The sequence below is a fragment of the Zophobas morio genome, unplaced genomic scaffold, assembly GCF_036711695.1.
Source record: "Zophobas morio isolate AGI-343-1 ecotype UQ-CSIRO unplaced genomic scaffold, CSIRO_AGI_Zmor_V1 ptg000021l, whole genome shotgun sequence".
NCBI classification, from domain to species: Eukaryota; Metazoa; Arthropoda; class Insecta; order Coleoptera; family Tenebrionidae; genus Zophobas; species Zophobas morio.
Genome location: NW_026972126.1, coordinates 19,167,522 through 19,191,843, shown reverse-complemented (window position 1 = coordinate 19,191,843; position 24,322 = coordinate 19,167,522). Strand labels below are relative to the sequence as shown.

Below are 24,322 nucleotides of genomic sequence, written 5' to 3'. Positions count from 1 at the left end.
TGAAAAGTGAAATTTTTCCAGATTCACTTCTTCAAATTTTGACCCATTTTCGACAATTTTCGAAACAACTAAAAACATTTTCTTGTAAATTTCGAGCTATAGAAGTCATTTCCGGTTTATTTTCTTCGATAATTTTAATCGTTTTTCCAGAATCGCCCATTGAAATTTCGCAATTTTTGGAATTTTTTAAAAAGATGATATATTTCTGGAACCAGCACGTCGAAATCTATACCCTAGAATTTTTTGTGGATTTTTAGACAACTTTTCCGAAAATGAAGTTTTTCCAATACCCACCCCTCTTCAAATTTCACGGAATTTTTTTGTGGATTTTTGCACAATTTTTTGAAAAGTCAAATTTTTCCAGATTCAATTCTTCAAATTTCGACAATTTTCGAAACAACTAAAAACATTTTCTTGTAAATTTGGAGGTTTAGAAGCTATTTCCGGTCCATCTTCTTCGATAATTTCAATCGTTTTCCCAGAATCGCCCAATGAAAAACTGCAACTTTTAGAACATTTCAAAAATTCTATTTGAAAACAGAATATTCCGAAAATTTGACTGCGTGACCATAAACACGATATATTTTTGGAATCATCACGTCTCGATATATTTCCCAGAATTTTTTATGGATTTTTTGACAATTTTTTGAAAACTTATACAAACACGAAATTTTTCCTTCTTCAAATTTTGACGAATTTTTGACGATTTTCGAAATTTAACTAAACACTTTCCTGTACATTTCGAGCCGCAGAAGTCACTTCTGGCCTCGTTTCATGGATAATTACAACCGTTTTTCTAGAATCGCCCAATAAAATACTGCAACTTTTGGAATTTTTCAAAAATTTGATTTTGAACCCATCATTTCGAAAATGTTACTTTCTTTGCCCATAAACATGTTATATTTTTGGAATCAGCGCGTCGAGATCTATATCTCAGATTTTTTATGAATGTTTTGACAACTTATCCAAAAACGAAATTTTTCCTTCTTCAAATTTTGACGAATTTTTGACCATTTTCGAAATTTAACTAAATACACTTTTTGTAGATTTCGAGCCACAGAAGTCACTTCCGGCCTCGTTTCTTCGATAATTCCAGCCGTTCTTCTAGAATCGCCCAATGAAATATTGCAAATTTTGGAATTTTTCAAAAATTTTATTTTAAAACAAAATATTTCGGAAATGTTACATATATATTTTTGGAATCATCAAGTGGAGATCGATATCCTAGAATTTTTTGTGGATTTTTAGACAACTGTTCCTAAATGAAATTCTTCCAATTTTTGACCAGTTTCTAAATTGAACTAAATACAATTTCTGGTATATTTCGAAGCTCAGAAGTCGCTTTCAGTCTCGTTTGATCGATAATTCCACCCGTTTTTCCAGAATCGCCAATGAAATACTGCAACTTTTGAAATTTTTCAAAAATTTGATTTTAGAAGAGAATATTTCGAAAATGCAACTACGTGACCATAAACATGCTATATTTTTGCAGTCATCAAGTCGAGATGTACATCGCTGATTTTTTTGTGGATTTTTAGACAATTTTTTTAAAGCTAAAATTTTTCAAGTTTTCCTTCTTCAAATTTCAAAAATTTCGAAAATTCTGAAAACAACTAAAATAACTTTCTTCTAAATTTCGAGCTTTAGAAGTTATTTCCGGTCCATTTTGTTCGATAATTCCAACTGTTTTTCCAGAATCCCCATCGAAATTTCGCAATTTTTGGAATTTAAAAAAAAAATTAGTCTGAAACCCATTATTTCGAAAATGTTACTTGGTGACATACATTTTTGGAATCCGCACGTCGAGATCAATATCCTAGAATTTTTTGACAAGTGAAATTTTTCCAATTTCCCTTCTCCAAATTTCAACACATTTTCGACAATTTTCGAAAGTCAACTAAATACATCTTCTTGTAAGTACATCTAGAGCTCAAGAAGTCACTTCTGACCTCGTTTTTTCGATAAGTCAACAGTTTTTCCAGAATCGCCCATTAGTACTTGCTAAAATAAGACTACTTTTTGGCAAATGACCTACTCTCTAAGACAATAAAGGGCGGGTGGGTGGGGCTAGTACTTGCCGAGATAAGATTGATTTTACCAAATGACATACCCTCGATGAAAATCGCAACGTTCTAATTCGAAAAATATACAAACTAATGAAATACTGCAAATTTTGCAATTTTTCAAAACTTTGATTCTAAAACACATTATTTCGAAAATGTTACTCCGTGACCAAAAATATGTTATATTTTTGGAATCATCATCGAGATATATATCCTACGAATTTTTTGTGGATTTTTAGACAATTTTTTGAAAAGCGAAATTTTTCGAGTTTCGCTTCTTCAAATTTCGACTAATTTTCGACAATTTTATAAACAACTAAAAACATTTTCATGCAAATTTCGAGGCTTGGAAGTCATTTTCGGTCTATTTCCTTCGATAATCTCAATCTTTTTTCCAGAATCGCCCATTGGAATTTCGCAATTTTTGGAATTTTAAAAAATTTGAATTTAAAACCCATTATTTCGAAAATATTACCCTCTCACCATAAACATGTTATATTTTTGAAATTAGTACGTGAAGATCTATATTCTAGAATTTTTTGTTGGATTTTTAGACAACTTTTTCAAAAATTAAATTTTTCTAATACCTTTTCTTCAAATTTCGATCCATTTTTGACCATTTTCGAAATTTAACTAAATAGATTTTCCTGTAGATTTCGAGCCCAAGAATAGAATATTTCGAAAATGTACTTGCTAAGATAAGACTAATTTTGCCAAATGACTACTCTCTAATAAATTAAAAAGTGGGTGCGCGGGGCTTATATTTGCCAAAATAAGACTGATTTTGCTAAATGACATACCCTTTAAGAAAATAAAGGGTGGGTGGGCGGGGCTGATATTTACTAAGATAAGACTAATTTTGCCAAACGACAAACCCTCTAAGAATATAAAGCGCGGAAGACCGATTTTATCAAATAACGTACCTATAAGAAAATAAAGGGTGGGTGGGCGGGGATAGTACTTGCTAAAATAAAAATTTTTTCCAGATTCACTTCTTCAAATTTTGACCCATTTTCGACAATTTTCGAAACAACTAAAAACATTTTCTTCTAAATTTCGAGCTTTAGAAGTCATTTCCGGTCTATCTTCTTCGATAATTTTAATCGTTTTTTCAGAATCGCCCATTGAAATTTCGCAATTTTTGAATTTTAAAAAAATTTGACTTTAAAACCAGTTTTTTCGAAAATATTACTTCGTTACCATAAACATGATATATTTCTGGAATCAGCACGTCGAGATCTATACCCTAGAATTGTTTGTGGATTTTCAGACAACTTTTCCGAAAATGAAATTTTTCCAATAACCCATTTCTGACCATTTTCAAAATTCAACTAAATAAAGTTTCTTGTAAATTTCGAGCCCAATAAGTCACTTCTGGCACCGTTTTTTCTATCATTCCAATCGTTTTTCCAGAATGTCAAAAAAATACTGCAAATTTTGGCAAATTGAAAAAATATTTTAAAACAGAATTTTTCGAAAATGTAAATCCGTGGCCATAAACACGCTATATTTTTGGAATGATCAAGTCGAGATGTACATCCCAGAATTTTTTTGTGGATTTTTGGAGAATATTTTGAAAAGCGAAATTTTTCAAGATCTACTTCTTCAAATTTCGACTCGTTTTCCACAATTTTCGAAACAACTAAAAACATTTTCTTCTAAATTTCGAGCTTTAGAAGTAATTCCCGGTCTATCTTCTTCGATAATTTTAATCGTTTTTCCAGAATCGCCCATTGAAATTTAGCAATTTTTTTAATTTTTAAAAAATTTGATTTTAAAACCCATTATTTCGAAAATATCACTTCGTTACCATAAACGTGATATATTTTTGGAATCAGCACGTCGAGATCTATACCCTAGAATTTTTTGTGGATTTTTAGACAACTTTTCCGAAAATGAAATTTTTCCAATACTCTTCAAATTTTCAGCCATTTCTGACCATTTCCGAAATTCAACTAAATACACTTTCTTCTAGATTTCGAGCCCCATAAGTCACTTCTGGCATCGTTTTTTCGATCATTCCAATCGTTTTTCCAGAATCGCCAAAAATTACTGCAAATTTTGGAATTTTTAAAAAAATTTATCTTAAAACCCATTATTTAGAAAATGTTAGTCCGTGACCATAAACATGTTATATTCTTGGAATCAGCACGTCGAGATCAATATCCTAGAATTTTTTGTGGATTTTTAGACAACTGTTCCAAAATGAAATTCTTCCAATTTTTGACCATTTTCTAAATTGAACTAAATACAATTTCTGGTAGATTTACAGCAGTCGGTCCAGTAGGACCTATTTTTTCGTACTCTAGACGTCATGCAACGTCAAAAAACACAAAAATAGCTTAGCCTCAGAAAGTAAGTAATAATAAAAAACTTGGCATCTTTGATACCACCATGTCTCCCATGTCTAATTAACTTTTACAACCTTATGCCACCTTCTCTGAAAGCGTTTAATTTCTATTAAAAATTTTATTACGAAGTTGCTTTTAGTCTCGGCTGCAAAGCAACTTATTTCATAACCAGTGAAAGCTACCTACTATATTAATTTCCCTTTGTTCGTGGTTTTACGGCATGTAGTCATCACAATGAAACCATTTTTGTTTTTTTTTTACCTTAAAAGATTATAATTAGCGTGTTCCCCAAAACGAACAATGATAATACCTTGCGTATGCACCCGTGTGCGAGTAGTTGTTCAGAATCGCGGAAATTTAATTAAAAACAGTTTTACTGTTTTTGCTTTCGAGCAGGTTCGTCTGAAGAGTAAGTGTACTCGAAACCTTTTTGTCCGATTTTGCCCGAACACACTAATTTAATTTTATCGCAGAGCTTATGAAATCGGATATCCTCCCACACATTTTGTGTTTGTTTACTGAGAATTCTGTGAGATTTCTTACTTTGTGAGAGATTTGCTGAGTATTGTTGTTTGTGTGGAAATATTTATGGAAATGAAAGACGAATTGTGTATTTTTAGCTCACAGATTTTGCCAATAATCACGTGAATTAGTTATTTCAGTGCGCTGTAATGAAAGTGGGCGATTTGTTAATCATACAATTTTAGTGGAGCGTCTAACTTTTATGGCAAACTCGCGTCTGGTTCGTCAGTTCAAGGTCAACAACTGTGGATGAATAAAATCTCGCTTTGTGTCCGGATTCCCATCGAAACGAAATTGAAAAGCTTTCAGTAATAAGCTCATTGCGTGCACCCGGAATAATGAACAACCGGATTATTCGTATGATAATAACCAATTTGGCTTTAGTGAGTTGTAAACATAAGCAATAATGAAAGGACGGCAAAAAAATTACCATGTAACATGTGATAAACCAATAACCCATATTGGACTAATAAATTTTAGATTAGGTTTTGAAGGAAACCACTTTATCAAACGTCAGTCCCGATACAATATAGAAATGAAATAAGTTCACCGCTTCCATAAATCAGGGATTTAACTTTTATTGTAATTGGTAGGTCCGAGGAGGCGTAGCCGAAAAAACAAACGATCGCTCATAAATAACTAACTATTTACGGAGAAAAAATAAAAAGTTTCAAAATCCGTTGACAGTCGAATTAAATCTTGAGAATTCCGGTAATTACCGGACGCAAGCAAAGGGATTAATTAAAATCGCGGTCGGATTAAGGGCGGGAAGGCCCTGGGACCCTGTGGAGTGTCGGCGGTTGTAAAATCCGCACCAATTTGTCAGGTAACAATGCAGTGGTGCCAACCGCACGCCCAATCGTAAAATGCCGGCCGTGTCTGTTCAAAAAATAAACGCCATGTCGGCGCTCGTAAAATACACGTAAAACATTCCCCTGGTTCCATTCCGGAGGTCTTAGACGAGACTGGGACGGATTCCGGTATCAAAGTTGCATGATGATCATCGCATATAAAAGGGGATTCCATCAAAAGGGGGTTACGGACGAAGATTTGGCCCGAAAACGCGAACGGACATGATTATTTTCAAGTTCGTGCTGTAAAACTGATACATAGTTAGCGTTTACGACCGGATTTACGCGGAGTGAAGGGTGAATCGTGATAGATGCTTAAGAATTAAACTAACCGGCTTCAACTTGTTTTCAAATTTGAGGAATTTGGACAAATTTCACTTTTGAAAAAGTTGGCCAAAAACCGACAAAAAATTTGGAGGTGTGGATCTCGACGTGTTGATTTCAAAAATGTAGCGTGTTAATGGCCGCGGAGCAATATTTTCGAAATTTTCGGTTTTTGAAGTCACATTTTTTTATAATTCCAAAATTGCGATATTTAAATTGTCGAAAATCTGTCGAAATTTGAAAAAGGAAATATTTTCAAAAAATTCTTGACGTGCTGATTCCAAAAATATCGAGTTTTTGGGATCAAGGAGTAACATTGTCGAAATATTCGGTTTTAAAATATATTTTTTTAAATTTCAAAAAATAGCGATTCTGGAAAAATGGTTGGACTTATCAAAGAAACGAGGCCCGAAGTGACTTCTAAAGCTGGGAATTTATAAGAAAATTGTTTTTGGAAAAATTGTCTAAAAATCCACAAAAAATTCTAGGATATTGATATCGACGTGCTGATTCCAAAAATATAACATGTTTATGGCCACGGAGTAACATTTTGGAAATAATGGGTTTTAACTCCAAATTTTTGACAAATTCCAAAAGTTACATATGTACTTCATTACTTTTGATACTTTTCGAATTAACACGTTGAGATTTTCTTAGAGGGTATATAATTTTCCGCAATCAGTCTTATCTTAGCAAGTACTAGCCCCGCCCACCCACCCTTTATTTTCTTATAGGTATGTCATTTGATAAAATCGGTCTTCCGCGCTTTATTTTCTTAGAGGGTTTGTCGTTTGTCAAAATTAGTCTGATCTTAGGAAATATCAGCCCCGCCCACCCACCCTTTATTTTTTTAAAAGGTATGTCATTTAGCAAAATGGCACCGCCCACCCAGTAGTCATTTGGCAAACTTAGTCTTATCTTGGCAAGTACATTTACGAAATATTCAATTCTGGGGCTCGAAATCTACAAGAAAGTGTATTTAGTTAAATTTCGAAAATGGTCAAAAATGGATCGAAATTTGAAGAATGTATTAGAAAAATTTCATTTTTGAAAAAGTTGTCTGAAAATCCACAAAAAATTTAAAATATAGATCTTCACGTACTGATTTCAAAAATGTAACATGTTTATGGTGAGGGAGTAATATTTTCGAAATAATGGGTTTTAAATTCAAAAATTGCGAAATTCCAATGGGAAAAACGATTGAAATTATCGAAGGAAATAGACCGAAAATGACTTACAAAGCTCGGAATTTACATGAAAATGTTTTTAGTTGTTTAGAAAATTGTCGAAAATTAGTCGAAATTTGAAGAAGCGAAACTCGAAAAATTTTTGTCTAAAAATCCACAAAAAATTCGTGGGGTATATATCTCGATGATGATTCCAAAAATAGAGAGGGAATTAAAGAAAATAAAAAATTGAAAAATTGCAAATCGAAAAGTGAAAAAACGAAAAATTAAAAAATCTAACTGTTGAAAAACCAAAACCGAAAATTGCAAATCGAAAAATTAAAAAATTCGAAAATTGAAAATTTTCACACTTAAAAAAAGGAACAGGACATCGAAAAACCCCAACAATTGAAAAAGTAAAGAAAATAAAAAAGTAAAAAATTACTAATCGAAAAAGCGAAAAATATAAAAAATAAAAAAGCTGGAATATCGAAAAATTGAAGCAAAAAAAATGAAAAATTGAAAAAATTGATATTGAAAAAACACAAAATTATAAAATCGAAAATTTAAAGATACGAAAACGTGAAAAAAATTAAACTAAAACAACAAAAAATCATAAAAAATCGAAGAATCGAAAAACTGAAGAAATTGCAATTGAGTCGACAAAGAATTGAAAAGGAAAAACATTGAAATATCGAAGGACGAATTAATGAAAGAGTTATAAAATCCAATAATTGAAAAATGTAAAAATAATTCTAAAATAATTAAAAAATAGAATTTTTTTTAAATTATAATTAAAATATAGCTATATTTAAAATTAAAACTAGGAAGATTACAAATTAAGAATTGAACAAACGAAAAATTGAGAAATCGAGAAACTGAAAGATCTAAAATTAAAAAAAACAAAAAATTAAAAAATCCAAAAATAGAAAAATTTCACACTGAAAAAAGAAAAATTATAACATAAGGACATCGAAAAACCGAAAAATTGAATTAACAAAATAAAAAACCCAAACGAAAAACTCCAAATCGAAAAACTGAAGAATGAAACATTGAAAACTCGAAAAAGAAAAAATAAAAAATTGGAAACTCGAGAAAATTGCACTTCGAAAATTGCAAAATCTAAAAATTGAGCCACCCGATAGTCGGAAAATCGAAAAACTGAACAATTTAAAAATGAAAACTCAAAGAGTTACCTATCGTAAAACTGAGGAACGAAAGAAGAAAGAAACGAAAAATTGAAGAATCAAAAAATTGTAAAAGTTGAGAAAACAAAAAATTATAATGTCGAAACATCGATATATGGAAAATTGTAAACGATTTGTAGAAAGGAAAAATTGAAAAGTCGAATAAAAGAAAAAATTTTAAAATCCAATAATTAAAAAATACAAAAATTCTAAAACCGTAAAACAAAAAAAATAGAAAATTTTACAAATTAGTAGTATTATTATAATATTTAAAATAAAAACTATGAATGAAAACCTGAGAAATAGAGAAACTGAAAAATCTAAAAGTGGAAAAACAAAAAATAAAAACCTAAAAACTGCAAATCAAAAAATTAATTAATTGAAAAAATAAAGAAAATAAAAAAGTGAACAATGGTATTAGAAAAATTTCATTTTTGAAAAAGTTGTCTAAAAATCCACAAAAAATTTAAAATATAGATCTTCACGTACTGATTTCAAAAATGTAACATGTTTATGGTGAGGGAGTAATATTTTCGAAATAATGGGTTTTAAATTCAAATTTTTTAAAAATTCCAAAAATTGCGAATTTCCAATGGGCGATCCTGGAAAAACGATTGAAATTATCGAAGGAAATAGACCGAAAATGACTTCCAAGCCTCGAAATTTACATGAAAATGTTTTCAGTTGTTTAGAAAATTGTCGAAAATTAGTCGAAATTTGAAGAAGCGAAACTCTAAAAATTTCGCTTTTCAAAAATTTGTCTAAAAATCCACAAAAAATTCGTGGGATATATATAGAGAGAATAAAACAAAATAAAAAATTGAAAAATTGCAAATCGAAAATTGAAGAAATGAAAAATTGAAAAATTCGAAAATTGAAAAATTTCACACTTAAAAAAAGGAACAGGACATCGAAAAACCCAACAATTGAAAAAGTAAAGTAAATAAAAAAGTAAAAAAGTACTAATCGAAAAATCGAAAAATACAAAACAAAAAAGGTGGAATATCGAAAAATTGAAGCATTTCAAAGTGAAAACTCGAAGAGTTATCGTAAAATTGAAGCAAAAAAAATGAAAAATTGACAAAAGTGACATTGAAAAAACACAAAATTATAAAATCGAAAATTTAAAGAAACGAAAAAGTGAAAAAATTGAAACTAAAAAAAAACAAATATTCATAAAAAAATGGAAAAATCGAATAACTGAAGAAATATGCAATTGAGTAGACAAAGAATTGAAAAGTAGAAACATTGAAATGTCGAAAAATTGAAGGACGAATTAATGAAAGAGTTATAAAATCCAATAATTGAAAAATGTAAAAATAATTCTAAAATAATTAAAATAGAAAGATTACAAATTAAAAATTAAACAAACGAAAAATTGAGAAATCGAGAAACTGGAAGATCTAAAATTGAAAAAACAAAAAATTAAAAAATCGAAAACTTGAAAACCGAAAAATTTCAAATCGAGAAATTGAAAAATCCAAAAAGTGAAAATTTTCACACTGAAAAAAGAAAAATTATAACATAAGGACATCGAAAAACCGAAAAACTGAATTAACAAAATAAAAAACCCAAACGAAAAACTCCAAATCGAAAAACTGAAGAATGAAACATTGAAAACTCGAAAAAGGAAAAATAAAAAATTCGAAATTGCACTTCGAAAAATTGCAAAATCTAAAAATTGAGCCACCCGAAACTCGGAAAATCTAACCGAAAAATTTAAAAATGAAAACCAAAAGAGTTACATATAGAAAAATTGAAGAAACAAAAAAAAATGAAAAACTGAAAAAAATTTATAAAATATCAACATTGAAAACTTGAAAAATTGAAGAATCAAAATATTGAAAAAGTTGAGAAACAAAAAATTATAATATCGAAACATCGAGATATGAAAAATTGAAGAATCGAAAAATTGAAAAGTCGAATAAAAGAAAAAATTTTAAAATCCAATAAAATAAAACCGTAAAATTAAAAATTTGAAAAATTTGAAAAATTAGTAGTATGTATTATTATAATATTTAAAATAAAAACTATGAATGAAAAACTGAGAAATAGAGAAACTGAAAAATCTAAAAGTGGAAAAACAAAAAATTAAAAAATCTAAAAGTTGAAAATCGAAAAATTGAAAACCTAAAAACTGCAAACCAAAAAATTAAAAAATCAAGAAAAAAATTTCAGAGTGAAATTATAAAATTAGAACATCGAAAAACCGAAAAATTGAAACAACTGAAATCGAAAAAACAAAAATTATATAATTAGAGCAATGAAAAATCCTAATGAAAATTTACAAATCGCATATGCGAAGAAAAAAAAATCAAAAAATCAAAAAATTGAAAACTCCAGAAATTTTAAATCAAAAAATTGAAAAATTAAAAAAATTGGAAAACTCGGAAAATTGCAAATCTAAAAACTGCAGAAACAAAAAAAAATGAAGAATCGACTGGTTTTGACTTTAAATAGGTTATCAGAAAACAAAAATCGCAAAAAAATTGTATACTTGTTTTTTTTTTAATATATAAAAGCAATGAACTGGCACCAAGTCGACTTCGAACTGAAAGAAAATAGGCCAAAATTGTTTTTTTTTACTGATAAGAATGCTTCCGATTGCCTCTGGAATTTCCCATTCTTTCGTAAAAACTGGTGCCCGAGTCCCGTTTTTAGTTAACTAACATGTTGTTTTCCTTTTGTTAATCCGTAATTGAATTTCTGTGCAAGAAATCGTCGTTCCCCCGTCAACGTGACGAAATCGACGCAGGTGCTCCTAACACACCCCCTTTGAGCAGCAAGCTAATTTGCCAGAAATCCCACCCCCAGGCACACAAAACCTTTTCAAAATAATCATTTTCCTAACAAGTAATCTCCCCGGCGATAAATTAAACGTAATAAGAAAATGTGGCGAATACCCAAAGTGTATAAAGTCCTTTGAAGCAGTTATTACACCGTAACGATTAAAGCAGCCGAATTCTTTTGTCGTTAAGAAAGCCCGCGTCATCCCGATGTGACACAGATTAAACACGTTACCCTCAGCGTGAAAAACTTCCACAATGCCACCCTCGACACACAGCACCGTAATTACTCTTTCACAAATAGATAAAAACTTTTATCGCTCATGTAAATATAGACGGAAGAAATTCCGGAGACAAACAACCCTTGTTTACTGAGAACGTCGACAATGCGTTAATCCGGGGGTATCGACAGTTTATCCCCGGAGTGACCGCAAATCGCCTCTAACGGAATCAAAACAACCGATGTCCTGTCCAATTAAGCACGACTCCGGAGAGTCCGGGCAAAAATGCTCTTAATCAAACAGAGAGAGGTTAATAAGCCGAATTGAAAATAACGGTCTTGCGAGGGTTGTTTAATTAATATACGCATTATATTTTTCGGGGAGTGTTTGCCCTGGGGGGCGGTTCCGCGGATTCGAGGCGAGGGATTTTTAAAAGCCCCGGCCTCTCGATAACAATAAATGAATAGCTTTTTGTGGGAATATTTGTGGTGTTATAACCGGCTAAATTCGGCGGTTTTATTTTCGGGTTATTGTTTGTATTCTATTTGTGAGGTCACTGATGAGGAAAAATATTTTTAATTATATTTAGTGCTGCCACCAAAGAGATATTCCGGGCGAGATTTTCGATGCAAATTAAAATTACTATTTCATAGGTGTAGTGAGAAAATCAAATTGGATGGCAGCTTTAAACTAGCTAAAAATTTTACAGTTGGGGTCGATTTCATTCCCGTTATATATTTATAGCCGAAAGAAGCATAAACGAGCTCGCTTCGCTCGCAAATAAATAATCGCGGTTTGATTTAAAAAAATAATACAGCTCATTTCATCCGCTAAATAAATTTAAAGGAAATAAGGGTTTATTTCGAGAAGCAACAATACAACTCATTGTTCTGTTTCAAAGAATCTCACAATCCAACATGGTTTTATTTTTAGCAAACGCATAATACAGTTCGCTTCACCGGATCAAAGAGTCCGGGGAGCCACCTGTTCGTACATAGAAGTAACGCAATGCTGTTTATAATAATCAGTGAGAAAAAATATGAGATCAAAGAAACTCTGGGAGGAAGAGTGGTTTAATTTCAAGAAAAAAATTAACGGAACTCGTTTCTGGACTACAAAATATATTTGATATGTTTTCGGGAAAATCGTAATGTTGTTCGAGTCGTCTTGCCACAGATTTCCAGAATTAAAATTAAAAGAAAAATCTTTGGAAGAATTTGTAGACATTTGTACGGAAAAAAAATCTCAGTATCGACAAGAGGTCCAATTTTTTAGAACTCGTTTCGCTCCTTACAGAATTGTAAATAAAAATAATGGTTCTATTTTTAGAAGGGTAATACAGGTCAAAACGCCCTTTGAAAAAATCTCGAGGGTTAATTCTGGTTAAGTTTTAGAAGTAACATAACTTCTTTTTAATCACTGAACTAATCAGGAAGGCAGATTTTGTCGTTTTTAAACTTCTTCTGTTTTATAGAAGTAGTTTAAAATGGTGATTTTATTTTTAGAAGTCGGGGTATGCAGGTCAGAGAGCTGTTTGAAACGATTTCACAAAAAAAAGTAATATAGTTTGCTTCCAACTTTTAGAGAATCTCGAGCATTAATTCTGTGTAGATTTTAGAAGCAGCATAACATAACTTCTTCTTCTTCTTTAAAATAATCTCAAAGGCTGATTGTGACTCATTTTTAGAAGCAAAAGAAGAATCTATGGAAGAATTTACGGTTCACGCATTCACAAATCTCATGGGTCTTAGAGGTTCTATTTTTTAGAAGTAGTTTAATGTATGGTTCTATTTTTAGAAGTAGAATAAGACGGGTCAGAATGCTGTCGAATATAATCTCAGAAAAAAAATCTAAATGCAAGATATTTTTTATATTTCCAGAATTAAAATTGAAAGAAAAATCTCTGGAAGAATTTATAGTTCATTTGTAGAAATAGAAGCAATAAAGCTCGTCTCGCTCGCTGAAAACCTTCATGGGTCACTAGAGGTTCCATTTTTAGAAGTAGTTTAATGTAACTCGTTCTGATCCTTATAGAATCGGAAAGGAAAACAGTGGTTCTATTTTTAAAAGTAGAGTAACACAGGTCAGAATGATGTCCAAAATAATCTCCGAAAAAAATATCCAAGATAATTCGTTTTGCCCTCTGAAAGGATCTAGAGATTTAATTCTATTTAGGTTTTAGAAGAAACATAACTTCTTTTTCCTCAATAAAATAATCTCAAAAGAAGAATCTGCGGAAGAATTTGTAGTTCGTTTGTGGAAATAGAAGCAATAAAGCTCGTCTCGCTCGCTGAAAAACTTCATGTGTCACTAGAGGTTCCATTTTTTAGAAGTAGTTTAATGTAACTCGTTACGATCTTTAAAAAATCGAAAAGGAAAACAGTGGTTCTATTTTTAGAAGTCGAGTAACACAGGTCAGAATGCTGTCCAAAATAATCTAAAAAAAAAATGTCCAATATAATTCGTTTTGCCCTCTGAAAGGATCAAGAGATTTAATTCCATTTAGGTTTTAGAAGAAACATAAATTCTTTTTCTTCAATGAAATAATCTCAAAAGAAGAATCTGCGGAAGAATTTATAGTTCATTTGTAGAAATAGACGCAATAAAGCTCGTCTCGCTCGTTGAAAAACTTCATGGGTCACTGGAGGTTCCATTTTTTAGAAGTAGTTTAATGTAACTCGTTCCGATCCTTAAAAACTCGAAAAAGAAAACAGTGGTTCTATTTTTAGAAGTAGGGTAAGACAGATCAGAATGCTACCGAAAATGATATGAGAAAAAAACATTTCGTTGAGTCCTCTGAAAGAACCTTGAAGATTAATTCTATTTAGATTTTAGAAGTAACATAAGTTATTTTTCTTCACTGAAATAATCTGGAAGGTAGATTGTGTCTCGTTTTTAGAAGCGAAAGAAGAATTTATAGGTAATTTATAGAAATAGAAGCAATAAAGCTCACTTTGCTCGCTAATGAACTTGATGGATGACTAGAGGTTCTATTTTTTAGAAGTAGTTTAAATTAGCTCGTTTCAATCCTTAAAGAATTGTAAAGAGAAACGGTGGTTCTATTTTTAGAAGTAGAGTAAGACGGGTCCGATTGGTGTCGACAATAATCTCAGAAAAAAATATAAATGAAATATATTTCGTTTTGCCCTATGAAAGAATCTCGAGAGTGAATTCTATATAGGTTATAGAAGTAACATAAATTCTTTTTGTTTAAAGAAATAATCTCAACGTCTGATTGTGCCTCGTTTTTAGAAGCAAAAGAAGAATCTGCGGAAGAAGTTATGGTTCATCTGTAGAAATAGAAGCAATAAAACTCGCTTCGCTCGCTGATAAACCTCATGTGTGACGACAGGTTCAATTTTTTAGAAGTAGTTTTATGCAACCCGTTTCGATCTTTAAAGAATTGTCAAGGAAAACAGTGGTTCTATTTTTAGAAGTAGCGTAAGACAGGTCAGAATGCTACCGAAAATGATATGAGAAAAAAATATAAATGCAATACATTTCGTTGAGTCCTCTGAAAGAACCTTGAAGATTAATTCTATTTATGTTTTAGAAGAAACATAACTTATTTTTCTTTACTGAAAGAATCTGGAAGGTAGATTCAGTCTCGTTTCTAGAAGCAATAGAAGAATTTATAGGTCAATTGTAGAAATAGAAACAATAAAAAACTCACTTCGCTCACTGATAAACCTCATGGGTGACTAAAGGTTCTATTTTTAGAAGTAGAGTAAGACAGGTCAGAACGCTGGCAAAAAAATATCAGAAAAACTATATATTTTGAATTTATTTCGTTGTGCCATCTGAAAAAAAAACACTGAAAAATAATTCTATTTAGATTTTGGAAGAAACATAACGAGGTTTTAGAAGAAACATAACTAATTTTTCTGTATTGAAATAATCAGAAAAGTAGATTCTGTCTCGTTTTTAGAAGCAAAAGAATAATTTATACGTCATTTGTAGAAATAGAAGCAATAAAGCTCACTTCGCTCGCTAACAGATCTCGTGGGTGACTAGAGATCCTATTTTTTAGAAGTAGTTTAATGTAACTCGTTTCGATCCTTAAAAATTGTCAAGGAATACAGCGGTTCAATTTTTAGAAGTCGAATAAGACTGGCCTTCTGAAAGAACCTTGAAGAATAATTCTATTTAGCTAGGTTTCGGAGGTTTTAGAAGAAACGTAACTTATTTTTCTGTATTGAAACAATCAGGAAAGTAGATTCTCTCTCGTTTTTAGAAGCAAAAGAAGAATTTATACGTCATTTGTAGAAATACAAGCAATAAAGTTCGCTTCGCTGGCCGAAAATCCTCATGGGTGAATAGAGGTTCTATTTTTTAGAAGAAGGTCAATGTAAGTCGTTTCGATCCTTAAAGAATTGTCAAGAAAAATAGTGGTTCTATTTTTAGAAGTACAGTAAGATAAGTCAAAATGCTGTCAAAAATAGTATCAGAAAAAAAAATGTAAATGCAATGTATTACATTGTGCCCTCTGAAAGAACCTTGAAGAATAATTCTATTTAGGTTTTAGAAGAAATATCAGCAGATTTTGGAAGAAACAAAACGAGGTTTTAGAAGAAACAGAACTTATTTTTCTGGATTGAAACAATCTGGAAAGTAGATTCTGTCTAGTTTTTAAAAGCATAAGAAGAATTTATACGTCATTAGTAGAAATAGAAGCAATAAAGTTCGCTTCGCTTGGCGAAAATCCTCATGGGTGAATAGAGGTTCTATTTTTTAGAAGAAGGTCAATGTAAGTCGTTTCGATCCTTAAAGAATTGTCAAGAAAAATAGTGGTTCTATTTTTAGAAGTACAGTAAGATAAGTCAAAATGCTGTCAAAAATAGTATCAGAAAAAAAAATGTAAATGCAATGTATTACATTGTGCCCTCTGAAAGAACCTTGAAGAATAATTCTATTTAGGTTTTAGAAGAAATATCAGTAGATTTTGAAAGAAACATAACGAAGTTTTAGAAGAAACAGAACTTATTTTTCTGGATTGAAATAATCTGGAAACTAGATTCTGTCTAGTTGTTAAAAGCATAAGAAGAATTTATACGTCATTAGTAGAAATAGAAGCAATAAAGTTCGCTTCGCTGGCCGAAACTCCTCATGGGTGAATAGAGGTTCTATTTTTTAGAAGGTCAATGTAAGTCGTTTCGATCCTTAAATAATTGTCAAGAAAAATAGTGGTTCTATTTTTAGAAGTAGAGCAAGATAAGTCAAAATGGTGTCAAAAATAGTATCAGAAAAAAAATGTAAATGCAATTTATTACGTTGTGCCCTCTGAAAGAACCTTGATGAATAATTCTATTTAGGTTTTAGAAGAAATATCAGTAGATTTTGGAAGAAACAAAAGGAGGTTTTAGAAGAAACAGAACTTATTTTTCTGGATTGAAATAATCTGGAAAGTAGATTCTGTCTAGTTGTTAAAAGCATAAGAAGAATTTATACGTCATTAGTAGAAATAGAAGCAATAAAGTTCGCTTCGCTGGCCGAAAATCCTCATGGGTGAATAGAGGTTCTATTTTTTAGAAGAAGGTCAATGTAAGTCGTTTCGATCCTTAAAGAATTGTCAAGAAAAATAGTGGTTCATTTTTAGAAGTTGAGTAAGATAAGTCAAAATGCTGTCAAAAACAGTATCAGAAAAAAAATGTACCTTAAATGCAATTTATTACGTTGTGCCCTCTGAAAGAACCTTGAAGAATAATTCTATTTAGGTTTTAGAAGAATATCAGTAGATTTTGGAAGAAACATAACGAGGTTTTAGAAGAAACAGAACTTATTTTTCTGAATTGAAATAATCTGGAAAGTAGATTCTGTCTAGTTGTTAAAAGCATAAGAAGAATTTATACGTCATTAGTAGAAATAGAAGCAATAAAGCTCACTTCGCTCGCTGACAAACATCACGTAACCAGAGGATTAATTTTTTAGAAGTAGTTTAATGTAACTCGTTTCGATCCTTAAAGAACATCAAGAAATACAGTGGTTCAATTTTTAGAAGTCGAATAAGATCGGTCAAAATGCTATCGACAAAAGAATATAAATTCTATTAAGGTTTTAAACGAAACATAACCTATTTTCCTTCACTGAAATAATAATCTAGAAGATAGATTCAGTCCCGTTTTTAGAAGGAATAGAAGAATTTATAGGTCATTTGTAGAAATAAAAACAATAAATCTCACTTCGTTCGCTGATAGACCTCATGGGTGACCAGAAGTTATATTTTTTAGAAGTATAGTAAGACAGGTCAGAAAGAATTTGTAGAAATATAAGCAATAAAACTCACTGACAAATCGCAAATATGACTAGGGATTCTACGTTTTCGAAGAAAATAGTAGTTGTATTTTTAGAAGTAGGTCAGAGTGCTGTCTGAAATAATCTCAGAAAGAAACATAAAAGCAATGCAGTTCGTTTCGCCCTCTGAAAAAATCTCAAAGATTAATTCTATTTGGGTTTTAGAAGTAACTAACTTTTTTAATCGTTGAATTATTATGCAAATTAATTATATAACACGTTTTTAGAAGCAAAAGACGAATATTTAGAAGAATGTATAGGTGATTTGTTGAATTAAAAGTAATACAGTTCGCTTTGCTTGTTAACAAATCTACTACAGTTTTAATTTATTAGAAATAATTTACTTTTTAGTAGAACAGAGTTTTGACTGAAAACATACTTCGCTTTGCCCTCTAACTGATTATGTCTTGGTTTTAGAAGCAAAAAGAGAATTTATAGAAATAAAAGTAATAAACCTCAGGGGCAATTAGAACTTTTATTTTTAGAAGTAGTCTAATGCCACTTGTTTCGCTACTTAAAAAGGGAAAGCAGGGCTTCTATTTTTGGAAGCAGGGTAATATAGGTCAAAGCGCTCTCAGAAAAAAATCTCAGAACAAAACCTATTAATTTTTTTTTTAAGGAAAGCGTAAACGAGGACTGCGTTAAGGCTGTGGCGGTGGCATAATATAGTTTCGTTTCTTTCGCTGAAATAATTTGTTACCTAATTGTTTCCCACTTATAGGAGACGAAACTGGAGTAAATTTATTTCGTAGTTTTTATCCGTCTTTTATACTTCGCTCGTTAAATACTCTCAACACCGAATCGTACACAATTTCAAGTTCTTTAAAGAAAACCTAATTACAGTGGTTTTTATTTATTTCGCTACTCTGCCTGAAAAAAAATCTAGACCAAAATATAATTTTATAAATAAATTTTCAATTTTTAAACTACGTAATCTATCCACGAATAACAAACAATTACGTAAAGTACGTCATCCTCTAAAATCTACTCACCTCATGGGTTTGAAAAGCGCCTGCAGACTGTTGGGATAGTCTATCACCAATTTCAGCTGAGTGCCTCCCGTTTTTTGCGCTGCAACAAGAAAAAAGCGTCCATTAAACCGAAAAGTTCATTTGGTAAAAATGGTGGATGCGCCGGGCTTGGCCGTATTCAAATAATTATTGTTTCATTAACTTTTTGTGAAACTAGCGGAACAAAAACGCGTTTAGGTAGAAGAGCCCGGAAATATCCTTCCCGCATGCGGCCGAACTTTTAAAAATATTTTAAACGGAAAATCGCTGGTGCAATTACATTTTCAATTACAACGGAGTGAGTTTGATTAAGAGAACTCGAGCGGGATGTTGTTGGGAGGAAAAATGCGCCTAATTTTCTGATGCTTTATTTAGATGAGCCACTAATGCATCAAGTTTATCTTCTTCGGAAGTCTTTTCATGGTGCAGCTGTTCGGAACACGTGTGTCATTTCGCTGATAGCTTTGTGTTTGCATGAAAGCTCGAGATAACGAAGGTGTTTAGGTGCAGGCATTAAAAGTTCGAAACGGACCTTTCCGTATAATACAAGCGCTTTATTAGGAAGCACTCGCGTTTAAAGCTCGAAATTTCTATGTTAAGAAATATGCAACGTGTGTACTACTGTGTGTGTAAGTACGTTCGCTCTTTAAACACGATTTTTATGTGGATTTTTACGGTTTAACTTTATTTACCACGTTAGACACTCGTTTATTTAAAATTTTCCTCTTTTTCTAACAAATTTGGAAGTTGTCTCATGTGGTTTGTTTCTAGATAATGGAAAGAAATTTTTAGGAGCTTCGCCAGATGGGTAAACAAATTCTGATACAATTCGTCGCCTGAGAACTTGTTTGATCTACAGACTAGAGCGCGCTCAGGCCAATGTCGACTTTAAGAATTACTTCTTTAATTGTGAACAATCGAAAGAAAGAATCGTAAAACCGCAAAATTGAATAATCTAAAAATTGAAGAATTGAAAAATAGAAATATTGAAGAACTGAAACACCGGTAAATCGAGAAATCGAAAAATCTAGAATTGAAAACATGAAAAAATTAAAATAAACTGAAAAATCGAAACATCGAAAAAATGGAGAATCGAAAAATCGAAAAGTCGAAAAGTTAAAAAAATCTAAAAACCAAGAAATCGAAAAAGTCAAAAACTAAGGCATCGAAAAATTGAAAAATAAGAGGATCGGGAAATTGAGGAGTCGGAAAGTTAGGAAATCTAAAAATTGAAAAATTGAGAAACCGGAATTGGCCAAAATCAAAACATCGAAATGTCAAAAATTAAAAAAATTGAAATATAAAAGAACTGACAACTGGAGAAATCGCAAGATCCAGAATTTTAAAAATTAAACAATTAAAATATTGAAAAATTGAAATATATTTTAAAAATGGAAAAACCAAGATGGCAAAAAATCGAAACAAAAGAATCGTGAAATTGCAAAATCGAAAAATCCAAAAATTTTAAATTTCAAACATTGAAAAATTAAAGTATCGAAAAATTGAAAAATCGGGAAATCGGAACACCAAAAAAAATTGTATTTTCAGATACTTAAAATTTTGAAATCGAAAAACTGAAAAATTGAAAAACCGAAAAATCAAACGATCGAGAAATAGAGTAGTTAAAAAGTTGAAAAAAAGTTATAAAAAATTCGGAAAATTGAAAATTTGACAAATCAAAATATAACACAGTCGAAAAATTGGAAAATCTAAAGTTTAAAAAGCGAAAAATTGAAAATTCAAAATGTGCAAAATCGTGGAATCAAAAAAGCACAAGTGAAAAAATTGAAAAGTCCAAGAAACGAAGTCCTGAAATATTTCAAAATTGAAATATTGAAAAATTAAAACATAAGAAAAATTGAACAATCGAATAATTGAAAAATCCCAAAACTGGAAGAAATATCCAAACATTGAGAACTAAAAAATTGAAATATAGAAGAACTGAGAAGTCGAGAAAATAAAAAATCTAGATTTTTATAAATTGAAAAATTAAAGTATGGAAAAGTTGAAAATTTGAGAAATCGAAAAATTAAACAGTCGAAAAACTAAAAATTTAAATTTAACAAACGAAAAACTGAAAACTAAATAGTAAAAAATCCGGAAGTCGAAGAACCGAAATACTGAAAAATCCCAAAGGAAAATACCGAAAAATTGAAACACAGAAGGAAAACTGAAGAATCGGAAAATTCAAAAATACCACAATTGAAAGAAATGCAAAAATTGAGAAATTCAAAAAGTCAAAAAATTAGAAATCGAAAAAGCAAAAAAGCAATTTCGAAAAATCGAAAACAGAAATCGGAAAATTGAAGAACTGAAAATTTAGAAACGTTAAAATTGTGAAAAATTGAATTGTCTAAATGTTTAAAAATCGAAAAATTGAATATTCAAAATTTGCAAAATCGTGGAATCAAAAAAATACAAGTGAAAAAATTGAAAAGTCGAAGAAACGAAGTCCTGAAATATCTCAAAATTGAAATATTGAAAAATTAAAACATATAAGAAAAATTGAACAATCGAATAATTGAAAAATCCCAAAACTGGAAGAAATATCCAAAAATTAAGAAATTAAAAAATTGAAATATAGAAGAACTGAAAAGTCGAGAAAATAAAAAATCTAGATTTTTAAAAATTGAAAAATTAAAGTATGGAAAAGTTGAAAAATTGAGAAATCGAAAAATTAAACAGTCGAAAAACTGAAAAATTTAAATTTAACAAACGAAAAACTGAAAACTAAATAGTAAAAAATCCAGAAATCGAAGAACGGAAATACTGAAAAATCCCAAAGGAAAATACCAAAAAATTGAAACACAGAAGAAAAATTGAAGAATTGGAAAATTCAAAAATCCCACAATTGAAAGAAATGCAAAAATTGAGAAATTAAAAAAGTCAATAATTTAGAAATCGAAAAAGCAAAAAAGCAATTTCGAAAAATCGAAAACATAGAAATCGGGAAATTGAAGAACTGAAAATTTAGAAACGTTAAAATTGTGAAAAATTGAAAAATCTAAATATTTAAAAATCGAAAACTTGAATATTCAAAATTTGCAAAATCGTGGAATCAAAAAAATACAAGTGAAAAAATTGAAAAGTCGAAGAAACGAAGTCCTGAAATATCTCAAAATTGAAATATTGAAAAATTAAAACATAAGAAAAATTGAACAATCGAATAATTGAAAAATCCCAAAACTGGAAGAAATATCCAAAAATTGAGAAATTAAAAAATTTAAATATAGAAGAACTGAAAAGTCGAGAATATAAAAAATCTAGATTTTTAAAAATTGAAAAATTAAAGCATGGAAAAGTTGAAAAATTGAGAAAACGAAATATTAAACAGTCGAAAAACTGAAAAATTTAAATTTAACAAACGAAAAACTGAGAACTAAATTGTAAAAAAATCCAGAAGTCGAAGAACCGAAATACTGAAAAATCCCAAAGGAAAATATCGAAAAATTGAAACACAGAAGAAAAATTGAAGAATCGGAAAATTCAAAAATCCCACAATTCAAAGAAATGCAAAAATTGAGAAATTAAAAAAGTCAAAAATTTAGAAATCGAAAAAGTAAAAAAGCAATTTCGAAAAATCGAATACTTAGAAATCGGAAAATTGAAGAACTGAAAATTTAGAAACGTTAAAATTGTGAAAAATTGAAAAATCTAAATATTTAAAAATCGAAAAATTGAATATTCAAAATGTGCAAAATCGTGGAATCAAAAAAATACAAGTGAAAAAATTGAAAAGTCGAAGAAACGAAGTTCTGAAATATCTCAAAATTGAAATATTGAAAAATAAAAAAATATGAGAAAGATTGAACAATCGAATAATTGAAAAATCCCAAAACTGTAAGAAATATCCAAAAATTGAGGAATTAAAAAATTGAAAAATCGAAATATTTAAAAAAGAAAAATTGGAAAATTTAAGATTTAAAAATCCGGAAAGTTGAAAAATTGAAATAACAAGAACTGAAACGTCGAGAAATTAAAATATCAAGATTTTTGAAAATTGAAACATTAAAGTATCGAAAAGTTGACAAATAGAGAAATCGAAATATTAAACAGTCGAAAAATTGAAAAATCCAAACTTTAAAAAACGAAAAATTGAAAATTCAAAATATGGAAAATCGTAGAATCAAAAAAGCACAAGTGAAAAAATTGAAAAGTCGAAGAAAGGAAGTCCTGAAATATCTCAAAATTGAAATTTTGAAAAATTAAAAAATATAAGAAAAATTGAACAATCGAATAATTGAAAAATCCCAAAACTGGAAGAAATATCCAAAAATTGAGAAATTAAAAAATTGAAAAATCGAAATATTTAAAAAAGAAAAACTGGAAAATCTAAAACTTAAAAATCCGGAAAATGGAAAAATTGAAATACAGAAGAACCTAAAAGTCGAGAAAATAAAAAATGTAGATTTTTAAAAATTGAACAATTAAAGTATTGAAAAGTTGAAAAATACCAAAAAATTGAAACACAGAAGAAAAACTGAAGAATTGGAAAATTAAAAAATACCACAATTGAAAGAAATGCAAAAATTGAGAAATTCAAAAAGTCAAAAATTTTGAAATCAAAAAAGCAAAAAAGCAATTTCGAAAAATCGAAAACTTAGAAATCGGAAAATTGAAGAACTGAAAATTTAGAAACGTTAAAATTGTGACAAATTGAAAAATTTAATTATTTAAAAATCGAATAATTGAAAATTCAAAATGTGTAAAATCGTGGAATCAAAAAAGCACAACTGAAACAATTGAAAAGTCGAAGAAACGAAGTCCTGAAATATCTCAAAATTGAAATATTGAAAAATTAAAAAATATGAGAAAGATTGAACAATCGAATAATTGAAAAATCCCAAAACTGAAAAGTCGAGAAAATAAAAAATCTAGATATTTAAAAATTGAACAATTAAAATATGGAAAAGTTGAAAAATTGAGAAATCGAAATATTAAACAGTCGAAAAACTGAAAAATTTAAATTTAACAAACGAAAAACTGAAAACTAAATAGTAAAAAATCCAGAAGTCGAAGAACCGAAATGCTGAAAAATCCCAAAGGAAAATACCGAAAAATTGAAACATAGAAGAAAAATTGAAGAATCAGAAAATTCAAAAATCCCACAATTGAAAGAAATGCAAAAATTGAGAAATTAAAAAAGTCAAAAATTTAGAAATTCAAAAAAGGAAAAAAGTAATTTCGAAAAATCGAAAACTTAGAAATAGGAAAATTGAAGAACTGAAAATTTTGAAACGTTAAAATTGTGAAAAATTGAAAAATCCAAATATTTAAAAATCGAAAAATTGAAAATTCAAAATGTGCAAAATCGTGGAATCAAAAAAGCACAAGTGAAAAAATTGAAAAGTTGAAGAAACGAAGTCCTGAAATATCTCAAAATTGAAATATTGAAAAATTAAAAAAATTGAGAAAAATTGAACAATCGAATAATTGAAAAATTCCAAAACTGGAAGAAATATCCAAAAATTAAGAAATTAAAAAATTGAAATATGGAGGAACTGAAAAGTCGAGAAAATAAAAGATCTAATTTTTGAAAATTGAAAAATT

At 29.8% G+C, this 24,322-nt stretch overlaps 1 protein-coding gene across 3 annotated transcripts in view; it reads right to left on the bottom strand.

The window, feature by feature from the left end:
- The window catches only part of LOC135132665 (extracellular serine/threonine protein CG31145), a 431,251-nt gene that overhangs the window by 106,981 nt on the left and 299,948 nt on the right, over nucleotides 1-24,322 (bottom strand). For all 3 annotated transcript variants that reach the window (XM_064060827.1, XM_064060826.1, XM_064060828.1), the window contains one exon: nucleotides 18,755-18,833. In XM_064060827.1, coding sequence (XP_063916897.1) covers nucleotides 18,755-18,833 — 79 coding nt within the window. The remainder of the gene's footprint in view (nucleotides 1-18,754; nucleotides 18,834-24,322) is intronic.